We start from the raw sequence: 22595 nt of genomic DNA on the forward strand, positions 1-22595 counted from the left end.
AGGAAATATACCAAAATATTGAATTATCAGCAAACTGTAGGATCATGGAGGGTTAATTCCTTCCATCCTTCTACATTTTCCAGTGAGTCCTTCTTACCTTTTTGGCACTAAATAGGTCAATGGTTTTCAAACTGTGGAGGCCAGACCAGCAGCATCGGGACCATCTAGGAACTTGTAAGGAGGGCGGACGCTCGGGCCCACCTCAGGTCTTCTGAGCGAGAGACTCCGGGAGGGGGCCCAGCAATCTGCTTCAACAAGCCCTCCAGGGGACCTGATGCACAGTCAAGTTTAGGAACAACTGGAACTGAGTAACAGTTTTCCTTCTTGTTTTTATCTGATTTGGTGAAAGAGCCTTCAACTGTATTGACCGTTTCCCAATTCACGTAAGAACAGATACCGAAACTTGCTTTTGTCTAGTTCTCAGCGAATTCATGTTGTGTCCTATTACTCAGCAGAGAATAAAAGTTCTCTGGATAATACAACTCTGTAGGCAGGAGATTTTGCCTGGATAATCAATGAATGCCTACGAATCAAGACTCAGAATTTCCTCCTGCACTTAATAAAGGAAGAGGGAGAGAGAGGGGACCTGGCAAGAAGGTCCAGGCAGGTTCTTGTTCCTCCAGCTCCAAAATAATCTGAAGGCCTAACCACACTGGTGCCTTGTGTCTTAACCGATGGGGCTCAAGGCTGTGCAGAGAAATCTGATGCTATTTTGGCAGCTTTCGGTCTCAAGTGAACTTCTTCTCACTAAAACAAAGGGGCTCCTCGGGGCTGGCAGAAGGGCCTACTCCTACGAGACCGTAACCCAGACCATCATGAAGAGCCTCAGCTTCAAAGGCAGGGAATCAAAGCTGGTCCACGGACTGGGTGGCCATTTAGTTCCACTCCATCAGAATCGAGTTCTTACAGAGGAAAGGGAGAAAAAAAAAGAAATGGAGTTCTGACCCTGTAACATGGTTTGTTACAGCAAGATCTATGTTTTTGGAAATGTCTCTGGCCCTGCACTTGTGTCTTTTTGGTTTTAATTGAAGTATAGTCAGTTTACAATGTTGTGTCAATTTCCGGTGTACAGCATAGTGCTTTAGTTATACATATATATATATATATATATATATATATATATATATATATATATATATATATACACATACATTTGTTTTCATATTCTTTTTCATTATAGGTTACTACAAGATATTGAATATAGTTCCCTGTGCTGTACAGAAGAAATTTGTTGTTTATCTAATTTGTATATAGTAGTTAGTATCTGCAAATCTCGAACTCCCAACTTATCCCTTCCCACCCCTTTTCCCCCTCTGGTGACCATAAGTTTGTTTTCTATGTCTGTGAGTCTGTTTCTATTTTGTAAATAAGTTTATTTGTGTGTCTCTCTCTCTTTTTTTTTTTAGATTCCACATATGAGTGATATCACATGGTATTTTTCTTCCTTTTTCTGGCTTATTCCACTTAGAATGATGATCTCTGACCCTGCACTTGTACTGACTGCTCTGAGGCCACTGGGCCAGGGATGTGAGGGTCAGGGCTGGAGAAGATACAGACAAAACCTGCCCTGGCCAGTTCATGCCAACATAGGTAACATTTTCTGAGGATCTTCAACAGATTCTATGTTGTCACACAGCTTTTAACTCTATCTTCCTGCAAAAGATAAAATATCCAAATATTTTTTGGGGAAAAAAGGGAATCTTTTACCTAGGCCTCCCCATCACCATGAAAATTGCCCTCCTGATTCAGTGGGCCTTCAGAGCTTCGGATGGTTTGGTGAAGCACTGATGTGCGGACACAGATTGGCAGTGGGGAGGGAACGCAGCAGAGACGGCAGCAGATGGGGACGGCTGTCACTACACTAGTCAGCAAAGTCAAGGCACAAGGAAAACGTGACGTGGACATTCTACCCAATATTGGGAACCTGGGCTACCAGCTCAAAATATTCCCAAATCTGTGGTTTTAGGGGCACCTTTATAATTTTTTCCTCAGCAGTGGACAATGTGTTCTCAGGGAGAGGCGTGAATGCTCACCACGTGAGCTGTTTCCAAGAATTCTTACGATCAGCCACGCAAGGCTGGATGCTCAGCAGTCTTACTGCCAGCAGAAGGAACTCCAGCCAAGAAGGCCAAGGACATTTGGACAGCTTTACCTCCATGATGGGACTGGATGCCAGGACCCTCTCTTCAATGTTGGTGTCACCGGCTGAGCCACTAACCGTGGCGAAATAGCGCATGGCGTACTTGGCTGACACAGTCTTGCCGGCTCCGGACTCCCCGCTGACTATGATGGACTGGTTCTTCTCATCTCTGCAAAGGAAAAAGCTCCGGTCAGTCGCTGGCCATGGGGGTGCTCTACTGCCTTCCAAGGACTCTGTTGACAAGGGCCTGAGCCCCATCAGGAGCACCCCTCCGTTCTCTAGGAATAAATGTGAGGGACAGCATAAAAATAGGCCACCCTCTTCAAACGCTTGCACTAGATCTGAAAGAGGGAGAAAGATGGGGCTCTGAGAAGGGCTTACAAACGGCAGGTACCTTATTTAATGACTCACAGGAAGGGGGATGTAGGCGTTGGGTTACTCCCCCAAGTTCTCTCTGGATGCAGTAACCCCCCTCCACCCCAGCTCACTTTCTTATCTACACATCCCCTGAGAACTTACATCCATGCACTTTCAGCTATGCCATCTCACCTTTCTGTTACACGCCCGTCTTGTGCCACTGTGTAAGTTACACTTTCTTCATAAACAAAGATCTTTTCTTCTCCTCTTGTACTGGAGCCTAGATGCCAGCAGACGCAGTTTGAACATTTTTGTTCATGTAGATGTGTCAAAAAGGGCATGCTACTCACCACCAGGCTGATCGTGCCTCAAGTTTCTCAGAAATTAGATACAACAGCTACCAGTTGCAGTAAGAGGGAGTTCAGTCAGACCAAATGGAAGGCAGAAAGAAGATACTCTATACCAGATAAAATGTATCCATATTTATCCCTTTAAACAGAGTATGAAGACAGACAAGTAATGGAAAGAACAGCCTCCAGGGAACATGGATGTTCAAGCAGGGAGTAGGAACAAACATTTGGGCCTGGAGTTTGGGAAATGAATTACTTGTGAGGGCTGCACTCAGCCATCTCCCTCCAGTTCACAAGTCCACTGCCAGGTGGGCTGGCACTTTGCTTTCAACCTCCAGCGCCTCTAACAGTGCCTGGCACAAAGAATACACCCAAGATATAATGCTGGAGTAGAAGCAACTTCGGGATCCACCAGCCCTCTTCCTTCCACGTGAATAATCTGAGAAGTGTGACAGCAGGTTTAGAACACAGGTCTCCTGGCACCAGCCCAGTGCGCCAACACCAGCTGCCGTGGCTTTCTGGGCAGGGCCAGTTACAGAAGAAAGGACAGGAGGCCACCATGGGCTGCCTGCCTCACCTCGGCAACTAGCAACACAGACAGACTGGCTTATTAGCACAGGTGAACGAATGAACAGCCAAGACAATGAAAAAGTGGTGTGATGACACTGATGTCAACTAGAGATGGACTAGACAGACAGACAAAAACCAGTCTGAAAGTGGGGGTACAGGGGGAGTGTCAGGTGCATTAGCTGGGCTGAAGAAACCTTAACCTCCAGCTGTTCCTCAAGGTCAGCAAAGAGCTGTGTGGTCTCAGCTCACACACAGTCTTTACGTGGGGATGGACTTGAGTGAATGCAGGTGGCTAGTAGACACTAATGAGAAAATGCAGCTGAAAAATAAATAGATCTTTCCAGTTGGCTATTCCACCCATCCCACCTAGTATTTGGAGGATGGGCTGAGAAGCGGCTTTCTGAGAGCACTGTAGGGCTAGGATTCCACCATCACCTGAGTGCCTGTTTCTCCTCTCCTTGTTCCTGTGAAATCTTTACATTGAAAGGTAGCCTCTAAAGAAGGCTGTGGGTGCTTGTATCTCCCATTCTCATTTATCTGCTTTGTACAACATCCACTGGACCCTGGGGACCAGGACATGTGTCACCCCCCCTCTTCTCAACACCATCCTAATCAACTCCTTGGACAACTGCTTAGAAGCACAATCATCCTAAGTGACTAAGAGTCTAACAAGCAGGGCTCTAGACATCTGAAGGAGACCTAAGTCTGATGCCATTTTTAAAACTACCTGAATCTGCAACAAGGAGAGCTAAATTGCAGGAGCCATACCCAAAAGTTTGCAGTTTTGCCCAGAGTCTGTATGTGTAACCTAAACTGGACGAGCACAGGTTGTGTCTAAGGCTTAGTCCTCCGCAGAGAACCGTATCAAATGGAGAGATATACACTGTCCGAAGAACTTAATCAGGATCCCTGGGAGCAACACACAGACACCAGGAGAGAGTTAATCAGATCGTTGCTGGTCAGGGGAGGTTGGCGGGGGGAGGGGGGAGGTGAGCACCGCCAGGCTCCTGTGGCAACACGGCGCCCAGGGACTGGACTGCAAGAAGACCAGATAACATATTACATCCAGCACAGAAGAGAAAGCACAGATGGGTGACACCTGCCACTTTTTACTTGCAGTGTCAAGATGGCAACTGCCCTGTGCATCACTGGGAAGTGACTGAAAAGGAGAAGGAATGACTCATACAAGAGGCAGAGAAGTTTGAGGTGCAAGCAGGCTATTCCAAATGTCAGTGGCCAGAAAGTCAGAGAGGCAGGCCTAGCTTACGTGACAACAAAGTGTCAGGATCTGAGAAACAGAGGGAATCAAGGCAGGGAAACAAAAAGCTGGGAGGACACGGAGGCACATTTTGGCATTCTGATGAAAATGTATATACATGACCAAGCTCTGACAGGAGTTATAAATAGTCCCCAATTTTTTTTGGAGCTTAAAAACTTTTTTTTATTGAAGTGTAGTTGATTTACAATGTTAGTTTCAGGTGTACAGAAAAGTGATTCAGTTATACATATACATACATACATATATATATATATATTTTTTTTTTCTTTATAGATTAGTGTCTCAAAGCTTTAACAATCTTTACATTCGAGGCTCCTGGGCGTGAGGAAGTGTGGGCAATGACCACTGGTGCTGACTCCTGCCTAATTTGATGGGTATTCAGCCTGGTGTTGATAAGAAGACTCAAGTCAGGTAAATTCAACTCTTCTTAGACCAACAAGGACCTTTTAACAATTTCCCTGACTTGGACCAATTGAAAACATTTGAAAAAACTGATGACTTTCATTGCACTCTGCTGCAGTGCCGCACGCCTGCCCAGCCCTCTTCCTCGGCTACTTCAGGGCGGGCACGTGACGCGTACATACACTATTTCTAACAGCCCACGAGCTGGCCTTACAGGCCGATATGCAATAGTATTCTCACTCTGCTCTGCACACATCAGCTTTTCTCTCAATTCAGAGAACACAAACCAGAAAATGGGAAGTAAAGGCAAACTTGACTGTGACCCTCACGTGCACTGGTTAGCTATGTGACTTTGGACAAGGCGACTAACTTCTTCGACTCTCAGGTTATCTCAGTCCAGTGTCTCTTATGACTTTGATCCCCAGCTATGCTCATGCTCTCCTATGCGGTCACCCTGACGTGGGTACCTAGGTCTCAGTTCACCCTAACGCTCCTGCCAGATTAAATGTCTGAAGCACAGCACTAACCATGCTCTCTCCACTCAAAAAAAGTTCACTACTCCTTGCTTATTGATCAAGTCCAAACTCCTTAGTTGAACAGTTGAAATCCCCCACGACGCACATCCCCTAAGCTAAAATGAGTGTGGGCAAACATTGGTGCTAAGAACAGAGCACCGGGCTTTTGGGCTGAGGATCTTCTGAGTCCTGGTTCTGCCATCAGCGGGTTCTTTGTAAGCCATAAGCACATTACAGAGGATCCCCCCCTCTTACAGATTGGCTGCAAGACTATATGAAATGATCTCTATGCTTCTTATAAGATGATGGTATTGTAGTCCAGCCAAAACGGGCCACTTCTCAGTCCCTGAAACCACACACATTCCCACCACCGCCATTTATGGTTTTCCCTCTGCCTGAAATCACCATCAACAAACACCCTTCTACTGAGGTCCTACCTGTGTCCACAGCCCACAGCGGGCCATTCTTTCTTTGCCTCCTTAAGTGTCACATCATTTGCTCTGAATCACTTCTAAGACATTGTCACATTTCACCTCATATTGATGTCAGGCCCTATGCGTTCATTTTACTTGCTGTGTGACTTTGGGTCACTTCTTTTCTTTGAGCTTCTGTCTTTTCATCTTGTCAAGTACAAGGCTGTGACTCGGACTCCCCCAGTGATCTAATCTATCTCTGACATTTGATGATTCTGTGACCGAAATCGTAACAGGAAGTACGAGTGGGGAAAAGCTCTCAGTTTCAAATTTCAGTTACTCAGCACTGGTTGTGAGGGAGATATTTCTAAGTATGAAATGCTACCCGATGTCCTTCAAAAACACAACCAAAGTATGGCTCCACCCACTCAGCCCAATTATAGACATGACTTAGCTGACAGCTTGGGCCCATTTGCTGTTCAATAAATCCTTTTGTTTTGAGCCCAGTGAGGTTCCCTTCACAGGCATAACTTGGAGATACTGCATTGTGGGTTGGTTTCCACACCACCACAATAAAGTGAGTAACCCAAGAGAAGATTGCGATATGGCCAGTCACATGAATTTTTTGGTTTTCCAGTGCATATGAGTTATGTTTACTCTATGTTGTAGTCTATTAAGTGTACAGTAGCATTATGTCTAAAAAAAGGTACACATCTTAATTTTAAAATACTTTATTGCAAAAAGATGCTAACCATCATCTGAGCCTTCAGCCAGTTGTAACCTTTTTGCTTCTGGGGGGTCTTGCTGCTGACTGACCAGGGTGCTGGTTGCTAAAGGCTGGGGTGGCTGTGGCAGTTTCTTAAAATAAGACAACAATGAAGTTTGCTGCATCAATTGACTCTTCCTTACACTTGAATACTTAGCAGCCATTGTAGGGTTATTAATTGGCTTAATTTCAATGTTGTGTCTCAGAAAACAGGGAGGTCAGAGAAGAGGGAGAGAGATGGGGGAACAGCTCATCAGCAGAGCAGTCAGAACACACAAAACATTTATTAAGTTCACCCTTTTACTTGGGCATGGTTCGTAGCACCCCAAAACAATTTCAATGGTAACATCAAAGATCACAGACCACCATAACAAACATAATAATTGTGAAAAAGTTTGAAATAAAATGACACCTGCACCCCAATGTTCTGAGCAGCACTATTTACAATAGCCAAGACATGGAAACAGCCTAAATATCCATCAACAGATGACTGGATAAAGAAAAAGTGGTACATTTATACAATGGAATACTATTCAGCCATAAAAACCAACAACATAATGCCATTTGCAGCAACATGGATATTCTTGGAGAATGTCATTCTAAGTGAAGTAAGCCAGAAAGAGAAAGAAAAATATATGAGATCACTCATATGTGAAGTATAAACAAAACAAAAATACAAATCAGAAACAGACTCATAGACATAGAATACAAACTTGTGGTTGCCAAGGGGGCGGGGGGTGGGAAGGGACAGACTGGGAGTTCAAAATGTAGAACAGATAAACAAGATTACACCGAATAGCACAGGGAAATATATACAAGATCTTATGGTAGCTCACAGAGAGAAAAATGTGACAATGAATATATATATGTTCATGTATAACTGAAAAATTGTGCTCTACACTGGAATTTGACACATTGTAAAGTGATTATAACTCAATAAAAAATGTTAAAAAAATATTTTTAAAAAAGGTTTGAAATACTGTGACAATTACCAGTATGTGACATAGACACATAAAGTGAGCAAATGCTGTTGGAAAAACGGTGCCCAAAGACTTGCTCAACACAGAGGTTGAGCAACACTGCCACAAACCTTCAATCTGTAAAAAGACGCAACCCCCTGTTCTAACCACCACAGTCCATCCACACATCTGTCATCGACCCAACAGCTCCCAGAGGGCAGGCAATTGCTTTAACCTTGAACCTGCACTGCAGGGTTCCTGGCGCCAAAGACTCTCCCTGTCCCTTCCCGTTTCCCCCACCCGTCAATGCCTTCTCTGTGTAAGTGGCACCAGCCTCCACTCACCGACTTCAGCCAGAAACCCTGCAGTCACTGTGGATTGCTCGCCTTCCCTCAAGCCGGCACATCCAGTTGAATTCATCTCCCAACATAGTCTGCTCCCTTCTCCGTACCTCTTAGTCCCAGCCACCATCATCTCTGACAAGTATTACAACAGCAGCTTTCTAACCCTCACTGTCATCTTCCTGCAATACATCCTTCTTACGTGATCTTTTGTAGTGAACATTGGATCATACCTCTCCCCAGCTTTAAGCTGTCCAGTCTGCCCTCTAAGACCCCAGCTCCAGGGTCATGTCTAGTACCCTCCATGAGCCAGCACCTCTCCTTCTAGCTTCATCACGTGCTACTCTGCTCTTTGTTCACTACGTTCAAGCCACACAGGGCTTTATTCCTTTATTCCTTCCTCCTTCACAGCTGCCTGAAGCTATCCCAGTTCAAACTTCCCTTCTCTGACCACATGACTCTTAATGCCTGGTATTCAATCATATTCTGCCTTATGGCAGCTCACACATTACTGCTTTTCAGTGTAATTAATTAATACCACTGGTTTACATCATGCTCGAATGGTGTACAAAACTCTTGGCCATGTTATCCTTTGCTTAGGACTCATAAGACTATTGGGTACCAGCCTTCTCATTTTAAAGAGGATAAAACTAAAGTCTGGAAAGGCCAAGTGATATTCCCAGAGTTCTCAGCTAGTGAGACACCAAGCACAAACTAGAACACAGGCTTCCCTGCCCCTGTACAATTTGCCACTGGGCTGTGTTGTGACATCTCTATCAGCATCACAGCCCCTTCGTGTGTAACTAAGCATCCATTAGTGAATCCCTCTAACAAATCCAGCCTCGGTATAAGATATTAGACACGAATCAGGCATCCTCAGTGCTAGCTGACTTAACATCACCTCCTCAGCTAAAATATCACTTCTTCAGAAGCCCTTTCCTAACTAACCTAACTTCACAGCATTCACATACAACTTAATAATATTTTACTCACCCATGCAGTATTCCTTCTACCCTTGTCCTCCCCACTAGAACAGAAGTCCCATGATGGCTAATCTCAGACTCAGGGCTTGGATGGGCAGGCCAGCACCTGGACTGTGTCAAGAATAGAGTCCTAGCTAGGGCTATTGTGTATGATGGTCCACAGAGGCTGAGCCCAGGGTCTGGTGCTCCCTAGAGGTGTGTGATTTACTGCCTGTAGATCAAACTTGGTGGTTCTTGCCCTAAGTTCAGTCTCCCCATCTTTCCCATGGGAAGGGGGCTGACTGCAGGGGCTCCAAGCCTCAGACAGTTGCAGCTCTATTTCCCTGAGCTGGACACTCCCTGAGAGAGGATGAAGAGGCAGGAACAACATGCACTGAAGACCCCAAAACACAGTGAAGCTGCAAAACAGGAGGGAGAGAAAGCCTGGCTAAGGCACAGGAGGAAGGATGCCTTGTCTCTGAACACATCATTAAGTCCCTCCATTGTTTCCTTCTCTGGTAACAAATCATCTGAAAATTTAGGTGTGTCAGTAGAATATATTCTATTCACTAATGGGATAATCAATCTACTGTTTCTTGCTTGTCTATGTCCGTCTAGCCTCTAATTGTATTTTCAACACCATCATTACAACATAGATCATCTACTGTTTTTTTTTTTTTAAGGACTGTGCTAAAGAATGGGGATACAAAGAAATTTTAATTAAGACTTCTGTTCAAGGGTGGGAAAGGATAAATCTGGGAGTATGAGATTTGCAAATGTTAACCACTATATATAAAAACAGACAAAAAACAAATTTCTTCTGTATAACACAGGGAACTATATTCAATATCTTGTAATAAAAAGAATATGAAAATGAATATAAGTGTGTGTGTGTGTGTGTGTATATGCATATGCATGACTGGGACATTATGCTGTACACCAGAAATGGACACACTGTAACTGGCTATACTTCAATTAAAAAAAAAAAAACCACTTTCTGTTCAACAAAGATATTTGTGTCAGTACCATGGACAGAGTTAATAATTGGGAGCCAGGCTGGGAAAATAATTAAAATGAATCTTAGAAGCAATGCTTACTTAAAAAAAAAAAAAAAAAAAAGGCAATACTACATACACTATGACACTTTCTTTAGAAACTAAACAAGCAAAAAGAAACATGATGCTTAGTGATACAAACACAACTATATTAATACAAAATGCTATCAAAACCCCGTTAGAGTGGGAAAAGACAGGTAAAGTCAGACAGAGGGCAGAATCACCCTGGGGGAAATAAAACTGGGTTCTGTGGGGAGGGCAAAGCAAGGCCGGGGAACAGAGACAGGTTAGGATAGGGGTAAAGTTAGGTGAGAAGGATACAGAAAATCACAGTGAGGCAGTTTGGGGCTCTAAACAGAGCCACACAATTACAGTGAGTCTAAAGTTAAAGATTTCCTCCCAAGGTTGGGGGCACTAGAAAGAACAGTTCTGCTGTGAGAAGAGGCTGGGCCAGGAGCTCCAAGCAAGACAGCCCATGAACCCTGCCAACAAGAAAGCCAGGCTCGAAGTGGGAAGTAAGAGATATGCCCAGGGCACCTAATGGGACAGCACCTCTGTGAGGCATCCTCCCTGCCCAGGGCCCAGGCAGGCCCTGGCTTCCAGGCGTGAAGGAGGCAGAGCGCCTCTGCCATCAGGCACGGATGTTCTGCACTGCCGCACCCGCAGCCCCAAACACAAGCCATTCAGGAAAGCTGCCATAAATATTCATGAAAAACTGGTTAATTGGTATTTAGCAGTCAGAGTCCTAAGTGCCTACTCAGTAAGATGAAACTGAACCTTCTGACAGTGCAGGAGCTAAGTACTTGGTGCATTTCATACCCAAGTATCATTTTTCTACCTCAGTTTCACAGTGGTCCTCTGAGTGCTAAGTTCTATTTATAAACCTCCCAGGTGTAGTGTGATACAGGTAGCAGCAAAATGAATCCGTCTCCTTCCACTTACTCGCTGATCTCGAGAGAGGCTGGTCTCCTCTCAGATGTGAAACATCACAGAAAGAACCTCTGGGAACTCAACCAGGCCCACCCCTCACTGGGAGATAAGCAGGGCAGAGTGAGACTGAAAATGGGTAGGGGCGTGGAGCTCCTCTGTGTGAATGGGAATGTGCTGGCTTCTCTGCTCTTAAAACAAAGGGCTGGAAGATGATCGCTAAGAGTGCCTGCTATTCCTGAGTTCTGTAAGTCCAGATGAGGTTATAGCTGAGTGTGTGATACAGTCCACATTAACTGCAGTTACCTGCTCATTTCGAAAATACACGTTGGAACACAGAGATCTGCTGGTTTAGGTGAGGGTGAGCAACAGAGGCAAATGTTTCCAGTGATTTTATATTTTACAGAATCATTTTGGTCAATGTTATCATTAGCTGGGAGTCAACTATGATATGCACATATATTTGTACTCCATAGCACCAAATAGACACTTTCAAACTCCATTTCATTTGGTTTTGGAAACTGTTTTGCAATTGAAGGAACACATTCGAGTAAATTCAGGTAAAAAGGCTTCTCGTTCGTTGGTCAGTGGGCCAGCTGGTACTAGCACCTCGTCTAAAGCCCGTCCTCTCTCTCTGCACTGCACTGTCTCTGCCAACTACCAGGGAGATACAAGGTCTTCTACTGTTTCTCTCACAGATGCTGCTTCATCCATTCATCCTTTAAATATAAGGGCATCCCTGCGAGTCAATTTCAGCATCTCCTCTCGCTTTCCAGGTTGCCTCCAAGGTGAGCTCATCTTCACTTATGACTGTAACTGCCACCCCAGAGCGGTCCACACTCAGATCTATCTCCCAACCCAGCTCTCTCCCAAGAGCCAAGCGCATATGCACAACTGTCCCCGGACAACGGCACATAGAGGTTGCACAGCAGCTCCCCCCACCACCCCACCAAGCCTACACACATGCCCAGAGCCAAGCTCCCCAGCTCCCCTCCAATCCGCTCCTCCCCAAGCGGGTGGCTTGGCACCCACACAGCAATGAGAGGGGAACTTGCGAACAGCCCTTGACTCCCTTCTGTTCCTTATGCCGTCAGGCAAAGTTGACTGTACTGCCTGGATTCTTATTCCAATCCATCCGTTATGTTCTGTCCCTCACCCTTTCTCTCCTGGATCCTTCCACAGCATCATAACTGGTCCTCCTGTGTCTATTTTAGGCCCTACTCAATCCATTTTCCTCACTAACTCTGAAGAGGTATTTCCAAAACACTCATTTGACCACAGGTAGGTCCTCTGAGCACCCTCTCACGAGACACCGTGGCCTCTGCCATGTTGTCAATGTCTTCAGCATTCCAGGCCCTTCATGATCTATCCCAAGAGACCATTCCAGGCATAGGCATCAGGCTGCACAAAGGGTGGGGAAGCACAAGCAGTGCTCAGGGAAGAAGGTGAAGTTCAGGGCTCTCAGATCCCAACAGACAAGTCCTGGCCTCTGGCAACAATTTGCTAAGAATCATTTGTTCACCAACCTGGACTGTCCAGTAGAAACACTGGTGGAGCTTATGAAACTCCCCCTGCTGGATTCCACAACAGACCAACTGATCACAATTGGGGGGGGGATGGCAGATGTATAGATATATTTTAATTCCACAAGTAATTCTACTGTTCTGCTACAACGTTAGTTCTGCTAGGGTTAAGAACCCCTGCTCAACAGCTTAATTAAATGGGTCACCATATAAATATGTTCAGGTACTTGTAGAAATTCAAATACTTTGTAACTAATTCATGGTCAATTCTAGACTAATACCATGTAACACTGAACTTAAGGATGAGCTTTAAGAGGCTAAACAATCCTGAATTTGTGAATTTATTAGCCATTCTTCCTGGCTGCAGACAATAGGAGCCTTTACATTTAAGTCTAAGCTCCAGCTAATGGTTTATGATAAACCACCTGGAAGTCAAAGTGGCATTTTCTCATTAATTGGATGTACATTGTTGCCATCTACACAGCTGAAATGACAGTGCCTACTGGTCAGAGTCGGTGTTGGAAGCACACAGATGCACATGCACAACAAACAGCATGCTGCTGCCCGCTAACGCCTGCAGGGGGGGAATACACAGCTCCACGCTACCTCCTACCTCTGGTGTTCTTCACCTGGGGCCCATGAATTCCCAACAGGATCATGAACAGAATTCAGGGGAATCCATGAACTTAAATGCAGTAAAAAGCACAGCTTTAATTTTATTAAGTTCTAACAACTTTAACATTTCCTTCAATTAAGAATATAGCCTCACAAAAAGCAAAAACTAACAAAAGCTGTGACTCTGATACCATAATAATATTAGTTTTCTCAGGTTTCATTAAATATTTACACTCATCACTATGTCAAAGTGATGGTTATTATCAGATCTGCCACTAACGAATTAACAATGCCTTATATTCTCCCTTTATCACAAAATCCTAAAACATTTCGATCATTTCAATATAATCAGTCCTTTGTACATATTAATTTGATACATTTATATGTTTTACATAGAACAAAAATGGTTAAGATCCCCTGATTCTCTTTTTAAAACGTTTTTCTTTTCTTTGCCTGATTGCAAAATCATGCCTCTTCATGCAGCACTAATGACGACTTTCCGAGGAAACCATGCTTACAACAGTCCCACTGTATTTCCCAAAAGCCAATCAGAATCACCACTGAGTGTGTTGGTAGAGGTGGGAGGCAGGTTTCAGAGACCGCTAGGATATGGGGCAAGGTTCTCTCCACTGGAAAACATTACAGTGTAAGCCACAACGTTGGTATATAAATTTTCAGGCTTTAAAACTGAAGTTTACCAGAAGACTAAATGGCATTCTCATACTCTGCATTTTATTGCCCTTAACAGTCCAATACTGTCCTTTGGGAATGCAAAGATTTTGAGATGCACCTTCTAACAAGTTCCTGCCTGATGCTGACGCTGCTCCCCTCTCCTCCTTGGCATTCAATTTCCTCTTTGGTAAAATAAATGAGTTAGACCTAAGCACCATGCAGCTGTCAAGGTCTGACTCTGTCTCCTGGTCTCTCTACTCGACGTGTGACAAGCACAAGGGAACCTGGTGAGACAGTGTGTGGCCCCCCGACCAGGGCAGAAGTGACAGATCCACAGGGATACTACACTGATGACTCCATCTTCAACACCACACTCCGGCTCACCAAGTTCACCTGCCACAGACTCTTTGGAGAATGCTGCTGCCCCACTGCCACCCCCTGAGTCATCTGTCCCTCAAGAGACAGACATCTCCTCCCACCTCCCACCCCACCCTTACATCAGTTATCTCACAGCGCACACGGCCGGTTCAGCGTCAAGCTTTCTTCTCCTCAAGTACATGTGATTATTCCTATCCCAGGGACTTCCCTGGGCACATCTACATTGTGAGATGTTACAAAATCCATGTGTCATTCATCCAACATGTCAGTATCCACCGTGTGCTAAGATGATAGGAATCTTAGCAATTGAGGGCAGAGGCCTGCAACAGTTCATTCCGGCTACCTAGCCACCAACCTTCCTGCAGCATCTGCACGCAGCTCTTCCCCTCCCCTCCTCCAGCAACTGGAGAATACTCCCTTCTCGGACGTATATTTCTGGATCCTACCCTCATATCCAGGATTCTGCTCTACCAGTTATCCCCTTCCCCTGTGTCCCAAACCCCTCCCAACTGTCAGCCTCTCTCCCCCAGCTGGCTCCCTCCCATCAGCATTTTAACACTCTGAAATCATTTACCTGAAAGCAAACATGCACAAACAGCCCCTCCTCCCCAGCAGCACACAGGAGGGGCTTGGGAGCTAAATAGAGAAAGGCAAGACTGAGGCCGGTTCAGAGGCTGCAGCAGTGACCCAAACGGAGTATGAGTCCCTGCACACAGGCCGCGGTGGTAGGAATCGTTAGACAGTAGATTCGAGTTGCATTTTAAAGCTGTGACATATATGACACTTCCTCTCTCAGATAATATGTATATTTTAATAGTTTGAGTCACAGCTGAGAAGTAGGGTAACACTCTAAATAAAGCGATAGGCCAGGGAGACAGGTATTTTTAGGCAGGAGAATCTTTGGTCAGCCATCTAATTAATATTACATAGTCACTTGTCTACTCTGAGAATTTAAAGGGCTGTAATCTCCAGGGCAGAAAGTTTGGTATCCAGAGCACTTCTATAGATCACATTCTGTGCCCACCTAAAAGTGGCCCACGTACGCAAAGACGGGGCACATCAAGTGTGCAGGGACGGGAAAACGAAGAACGCGTTTGCCTGAAAACACCTGCTGGCTCTGCACTCAGAGCACACATGCGGGAATCCACCAGGGGTTAATCATCGCCTGCTCAGCGGTCACCCATGGAGGAGCAATCCAGGTGTCCAACAGGACAGATCACACCCCAGCTGACACTGTCATGCGGCAGCCGTGAAAACGTGCTGTCAGGTGGAGCAAATTCATCAGCGTAAGCTCAGTGCCCCTGCAGGAGTTCAGCTGGAGACCCAGGCTCTCCCGAGTCAGCCACCCAGAGACGCAGGAGGAGAAGGAGCAAGGGCCCGGAGCGGCAGCAGGAGAGTCAGTCCCAGCAATGGCCCTGCCACTCAAGAGCTTGTTGACTCTGGCCGGGCCCCTCAAAGGCTCAGCGGTCAACAGCCTATGTATGCTTCCACATTCCTCAAGTTTCAGTGAGGAGCCATGAGGTAAGGGAGACAAAAAAGGCCCGAAAACTAAAGGGCAGCATAAACGTGAGAGTTACACGGAGTGCTAAAGATCGTTTTGAGCACTTGGGGTGGAGCAAGAGCAGGCAAGACGGGAGGCAGTGCCTAGATGCACAGGGCCGCCCAGCCCGCGGCAGGCCGCTCCAGGTTCCCAACACTGATCAACGCAGTAACCCAGTCAGTCAGTGCTCCACACCCGTGCGGTCTGTGCCAAGCAGAAATCCTACACACATTTCCAATCGCTCCCAAGAAGCAGGCATCACCCTCCATCACCTATAAGAAGAGGGGATCATCGCCCCCTTACAGGTTCTTCTTCCTCCACCAGATCTTCAAATGCTCCGTTTCCTCAGGCTTACATCTGGGAACTTTTCTCAAGCATCTGTCCCAGGATGACATCACCCATTCCCAAGGCTTCGAGTCCCACCTATAGGCCAAGACCTCTCCCAAGCCCATCACAGACTCCACTGCTAGACAGCGCTATTTGGATATCAGGGGTCAGGGGTCAGAGTTTATCCCAAATAAACTCAGGTTCAACCATCCAGAGTATCTCTTACCCCCTTCCCCCATCTTCTGTTCTCAGCAGATGGAACTTCTATTTACCGTTTCCCAAAGCAGAAACTCAGAAATCATCTTTTCCAGGGAGGCAGCGTACCAAAACGGTCAAGAGCACAGGGTTTGGAATTAGGAGGCCCAGGAGCCTATCATCTCTGCCAACTGCCAGCTGTGTGCCTTAGGCAAGATGTGTGACTCTTCTGCAGTAACGGTCAGGTAGCACTCGTACATCACTCATGATCTTAAGGAACATTCCCTGCTATTATGCGTAGCAACAAAGTAGGGAAATATTTTTGAGACTTATTAATGTACTTTTACATTCCTTTTACATGGCATTCTCCTTCCTCAACTCGAGGCATTGATTTGTCTCAGGTTGATTAGGATTATTGTAACAGGAAGGCAAAGACAAAGGAAAAGTGCCAAAGTTCACCTTGGGACTGTCACAACAGGATATTTGAGTACCAAGCGTGGTAATTGTCTCGAAATTCTGTCTGCTGTTGCGGAGAAATGAATTAAAAGTTTGTTAAGTTTCCATCCTGAAATCAAGAGCTAGGCCCAGGAGAAAGTGGACATCAGTTTCACTATAAACCACAGGTAAAAGAGAACTCAGGATGTGACGTGAGAACCAGGAGAGGCTTCTGGTGCACAGAGAGGACCCTGGAGGAAGGCATGCAGTGGGACCAAGGGAAGCAGGCAGTGTTATTTCCAACTTGGGCTCTTTAACCCCCACTTCTTGCTTTAGGGGAATCCCCTGGACCAGTTTAAGGAAAGCCCAGGTTCAGCTTTGGCATCCTTAACTGAAGACCAACAGCGCACCAGTATTGGAGAAGGAAAGGGCTGACTTGTAGGGTGCTGATGATGGAAATCAGAATTTGCTTCTTATTTCTCAAAATTTAGAAGGGTCTCCCAGACAGTCTCTTCAAGGGTAAGTCACACTTATTCTCTCCGTAATTACAGAACTGCTAAGTGAGAAACTCTGCAATCCCCTATGAAAAAGTTATTTTGGTGATTTAGTACTGTGAAGTAAAGACATCTTTGATTAGTTCTAAAACCAATGCGTCATCAGCCCAATTTAGCGAGAGAGGAAACAGCACAGGAGCAAAGGAAAACCTGGATGCTAAAATGGACACCGCCACTTCCAATGTGATCTGGACAGGGTCTACAACCACCGTGGGTCCATGATGCACATCACAGTAGTATTATACCAAACTGTGATCCTCACCTAGGAACACAGTTTGGATGTGAAGCACTAGAGTACTTTGGCTGACTCATTATCAAACATTACAACAAGAAACTATTAGTAAATTTCTGCTAATGCAGCCCCCAAGTATTTCTATCCCAGGAGAACAGGAGAGGGCCATGGACTCCTTCTCTGGTCAGTCTGGATCTACACTCTTGGCTTAATTATGGATGCACATTTTACGGGATATATTGAAAAATTGGAATATATTCAGAGGAAGTCAGTCAGAATTGTGAACTGCCACACAAGGCATGTGAGCCAGACAGGAAGAGTCTAGCTTGGAGAAGCAGAGACTAAAGGTGCATTCTCAGAGCCATCTGTTCTGGTGACTTCTCCAGAAAACAGGCAGCACCTATGGTGGGAATTAAGTGACGGTAAGATACCTGCTCACCCCTGAGTTCCAAATAATGGGATGAGGCGACTAGAAGTTTTCAGAAAGACTGGGGTCCGTAACACTGAAGACGCTGAAAAGGAACCCCTATCCTAAAAGATTTGGCCTCAAAAGCCTTCCAACTCCAAGTACAGAAATCTTAGCCATTCTGTGCATTTCATGAACGTAGACTCTGCAAAATAAAGAGGCTCTACAAATATAAGGAAGTAAAATGAACAGCACTGTAGTAATGACAATCTCATACACCTGGGAAGAAAAATCTCTGCCTTGGATTGCTGAGCCAGAGTTCCTGCCCACCAGGTAATTATGATGGATCAATATGTGCAATGACAAATGGACTAAAACTCTGGGAGCCCAACGACCCAGTGGGGAAGCGGAACAAACTGGAGAGAGTGCATATCGATCCCCAATGTCCTAACTGAAGATTGGTGCTACACATTTAAACTAAATGCAGCTAGACTCGACAGAATTCACACACCTCTGTTAACGGGTCCCCAGGAACTTCTCAGTAAGCACAAGGTTAGGGGTACAGTACTGTCATCTGCGAAGGATAACTGATCGCAAGTCACTGGATGCCAGGATTTTCCCCTGCTCTTTATCCCTCTGCTACCAGGTATGAGGCATTGTCTAAAAAGACATCCCATGCTTCTAAGTACTCTTGGTACTTGCTCTTCTAAGGAAGGTTAAGTCCCTTTTTAACCAAAAGAGACATCTTTTTTTAAAGCAGGTCATCGATCATGAGGCATTTTATTCTCTAGTTCTGGGAATACAGAGGACCAAATTAACTTCCATCATCTTTTGGCTGTAGGTGCCCCTCTTCTGGCTTCCAAAATCATTGATCTATGATGAAGGCAGGAGCCAGGCAGACTCAAAAAGCATTTGCTTTTAAATCTGTGCACTGTGGTTCTAAAGGATATAAACGCAGGGCTTTCTCCTGGATGGGTGGCTTCACCTGCAGACTTTCTGTAACCTTTCCCTGCACAGAAGAGTCCTTCACTTCCCAAAGCTCCGCTGTTGACAAAGACCACATGGATCACCCAAGTTACACAGGTGATTTCAGCAAAATTCTCAACCCTGCCTCATATGGATAGCTCCTGGGAGTGTTTATATCAACACCTGAGCCCCATCTGATTCACTCAACCTCTGGGGGGGAGGCGCGGCCACGGGTAGTTCGGAGCCTTCCCGGTGATTCTCCCGTGCAGCCAGGGCTGAGAACCACTGCAGACGAGCCTAGACAGCTACCACATTCGAAGGATTCTCTGCCTTCTAGCAGGCTCTCACATTCTGTGACTCCTTTCCTTGATCAAAACCCACCCGCAGATCCTCAGTTCATACCAAGATGCTACAAGCAACCAAGCGGACCTTCAAGACTGGAGAGACTATTGAAACCTGGGACAGATTGTTTTCCTGAGCACCAGGTCTGAATCCCCAAAATCAGAGAGACATCTCTTCTAAAATTTTCCCAAAAACTTGTCCAAAGACTTGCTCCTTTCTGAATCAGTTATAGAATTTTTTTTTAAGATAATTTTGTTTCACCCATGAAATTCTGATTCAGTAAAGCAGGTGTGTGTGGGTGGGGAGGGTTCCTTCAGTGATTCTGAAATGGCGCCATCTGGGGGCGCCTCTGCCAACTCCATCCATGAGCAAGGCCCGTGCGGGGATTCACTTCTAACAATCTCTCTCCATTATCAAGACTCTCCCCAAGGCTTTCTTCTTTTTTAAGGTAAAATACTGTCCACTGTTGTACACCTACATCCTAATGTAATCAAAGAGCTACTAAAAAGTGGGGCTCTTTAACCCAGCCGAGTAAGCTGACAGAGAGGAATAATGGCCATGCACTCTTAGTCATGTCCCCTATGATGGGGATGGCCTGCACTGAGCCAGCCACCTTCCTCCCTTTGTGCACATGGATAAGAACCACAGCAGGGGCTGGGGGACAGATTTCCTCTGTGGACCATGAACTAGGCCACAAAGACCGCTGCATCTGTGGCTTTAGACACTGCCCTAGACACTAAACTAGTTCTTTTTTTCCCCACCTGCAAGGAAAACTGAGCAAGCTCCCCCTGAAATATTTATAAATTCCTTTCTGTGTACATTATATGAGAGACACTAACCGAATTTTGTATCTTTAAAGATTGTGAAAAATAAAGTTCTAATATTTTCTTCCTGCACTTCAGTCAACCCTACAAAAAACGATGTGCCCAGCGGTTTGAAGACTGCCACTCCAGCCATCTGATCCACCACTGCAGGCACCAGAAGTGACTAAGCCTCACTTCTACCCACTTGTGAAAAGCTGCTTTCTGGCCACCACCACATGCTCAGTTGGAGATACCAGGCAGGCTCTTTCAAGCCAGCTGCCTACAAAAACAATCAAATAATCACTTGGTTCCTGCAGTGTAACATATTACTTTCCTGTTGCTTAAGCTTAAGGATGCCATTACCAAAAGGCAGTGGTGTCCACACGCTGACACTATTCTAGGGGCTGTGTATGACAGAAAATGGGTTTGACATAGTACAGTTGATGCTGGCTTTTCTCTAGACGGACTGACAACCACCTACAAACTTCTGCACTTCTAATTTCCAACACGAGCCTATAAAAAAGTCCAAAAGAACATTGTTAATCCCATGAAATTGCCCACCTTCTACTATCCCCTTGGCCGTGAAGGACCATCTGTTCCCCGAGGGCAACTCTAAAGGGAATCTCACTCAGCACTGATGTCTCCACCCAGCACTTCTTCCCTCTGGACACTATGAAATGATGATGATCATTATTTACCATCAGATCATTAGTATCATTTATCACCAGATAACCACTACCACCACCACTGCACCAGACACTCACTGAACACTTACTCTGTGCCAGAAGTCATTCATTCTACGCACTTTTCATTTATCAACTCATTTAATTCTAACAATCTGATGATTCAGACACTACACTTACCCCCATTTTAAAGATGTAGGCACTGGTACAAAGTGAGGCGAACCTAAGTAACTCGCCAAGGTCACGTGGCTGCTATGTTGAGAACCCGGGCAGTCTTGCTCCCGGACACTGAGCCACCTCACTGCACGGCGTCACCTCAGCAGACGAGGTTCACAGCCACTCCTGTCTTTCAGGACATAGACGTAAAACAACATAGTTATAAAAGAAAGAGCGGGTACCATGGCATGCAAGTTGTTAACCACAACGTGAAAAGAAACTACGTTTCATCCTGCTCGGCTTCACATTTCATTAGCTTTTTTCACTGAAAATTATTTCAGGCACCGTGAAAAACTAAACCTTACCACATGTCACCACCACTATGAATTCCTAAAGAAGACCGTGTGGGGTGACAAGCATGGCTCTGACAGCAGGACAAGAACGGAGAGTGGGGGGGGTGCGCGTGAGCTCACGTCCCGCAGGACGTGGTGCTCAGGCTCGTGTGTGTGAAGTGCCAGGTATTTCTTACAATAACCTGCAAAGGGAAGTCCACGTGCATCCTCCTGCTTCAGCTGAGGACGTGGAGGTGCCCTAAGGGACAGTACCTGACCAGGTGAACGTGGGAGGAAGTGGCTAACTGGGGTCTGGCTGGCCCGCATCCTCAGACCAGACCTCAGATCACATCACCATGACCAACCTGGCGTGCACGGCTCTTCACAAGACTTCAAACACAGGTAAGTACCTGACTACATTTGTAGTTCTGTTAGATTAAATTATCCATACCTAGTCAAAGAGCTGCTCCCAGCATGTCACGGCAATTTATCCAGATGAACACCCGTTAACCAACAGATAAGAACAGAGGCAAAGGACTTGTTAAATTTGCACTTGCATCGAACCAGGGAGACCTAATGTATCAGACACAGAACTCAGGATTCTCAAAGATACACTGGGATAATCGAACACAGGGACCAAAGGTGAAAAATGCAGATAACTGAACCCTGCTCAGCACATTAAAAAAATCAATCACACATGTGCAGAATGAGGGCAACATATCTTAAAGTTTGAATTTACAGTGACAGAAAGTAGATCAGTGGCTACCTGGTGGTGGAGCAGTGGATTTTAAAGAAATACAAGGAAACTTCGGGGAGTTAAAAAAAAAAGTTCATTATTTGGATCGTGGTGGTTGGTGATGGTTTCCTGGGTGTACGCATGTGTCAAAATCTGTCAAATTGTATCTGTGACTTAACGTGTGTAACTGCAATATGCACAGCTTATTGCAAGTCAACTAAATCTCATTAGAGTTGTAATAAAATTCTTGTGCATGTGTGGGCAGAGGGAGGAGAAACAGAAATTTAACAGCTTGCAAACGTAGTAAAATCAGCAACATGAAACACCTGCCAAGTCAGGGCAACTGTAGGCTCCTCTAACAGAACTTCTGTGTGTGTCTTTGCCTCACCTGGCAGACCGCCTTCAGAGACCTTGGGTATCAGAGAGGAAGACCAGATGGTGCCCGAGGGTGACCCCCAGTGGGAGAGGGGCTGAAAACCATGCTCATAAGGAACGTCTGTACGGGTCAAGATGCTCAGCCAGAGCTGGGGAGAGGGGCTGCCGCGCATAAGTAAATGCCCACTGTTCTATATGGCTACACAGGACAGAGCTCAGATGCGTGGTGGAAGCAACCAGAGGTGCGTAGAGCGCTGTGTGGTGGAGAAACTCCCAACAGTGAAAGATG

The 22595-nt window shown here is 45.6% G+C and overlaps 1 protein-coding gene across 3 annotated transcripts in view; it reads right to left on the reverse strand.

Moving 5' to 3' along the window:
• Positions 1-22595, reverse strand: part of MYO5B (myosin VB) — a 293346-nt gene that overhangs the window by 124275 nt on the left and 146476 nt on the right. For all 3 annotated transcript variants that reach the window (XM_031441933.2, XM_064480330.1, XM_064480331.1), the window contains exon 5: positions 2153-2309. In XM_031441933.2, coding sequence (XP_031297793.2) covers positions 2153-2309 — 157 coding nt within the window. The remainder of the gene's footprint in view (positions 1-2152; positions 2310-22595) is intronic.

The sequence above is a fragment of the Camelus dromedarius genome, chromosome 28 (assembly GCF_036321535.1).
Source record: "Camelus dromedarius isolate mCamDro1 chromosome 28, mCamDro1.pat, whole genome shotgun sequence".
Lineage (NCBI taxonomy): Eukaryota > Metazoa > Chordata > Mammalia > Artiodactyla > Camelidae > Camelus > Camelus dromedarius.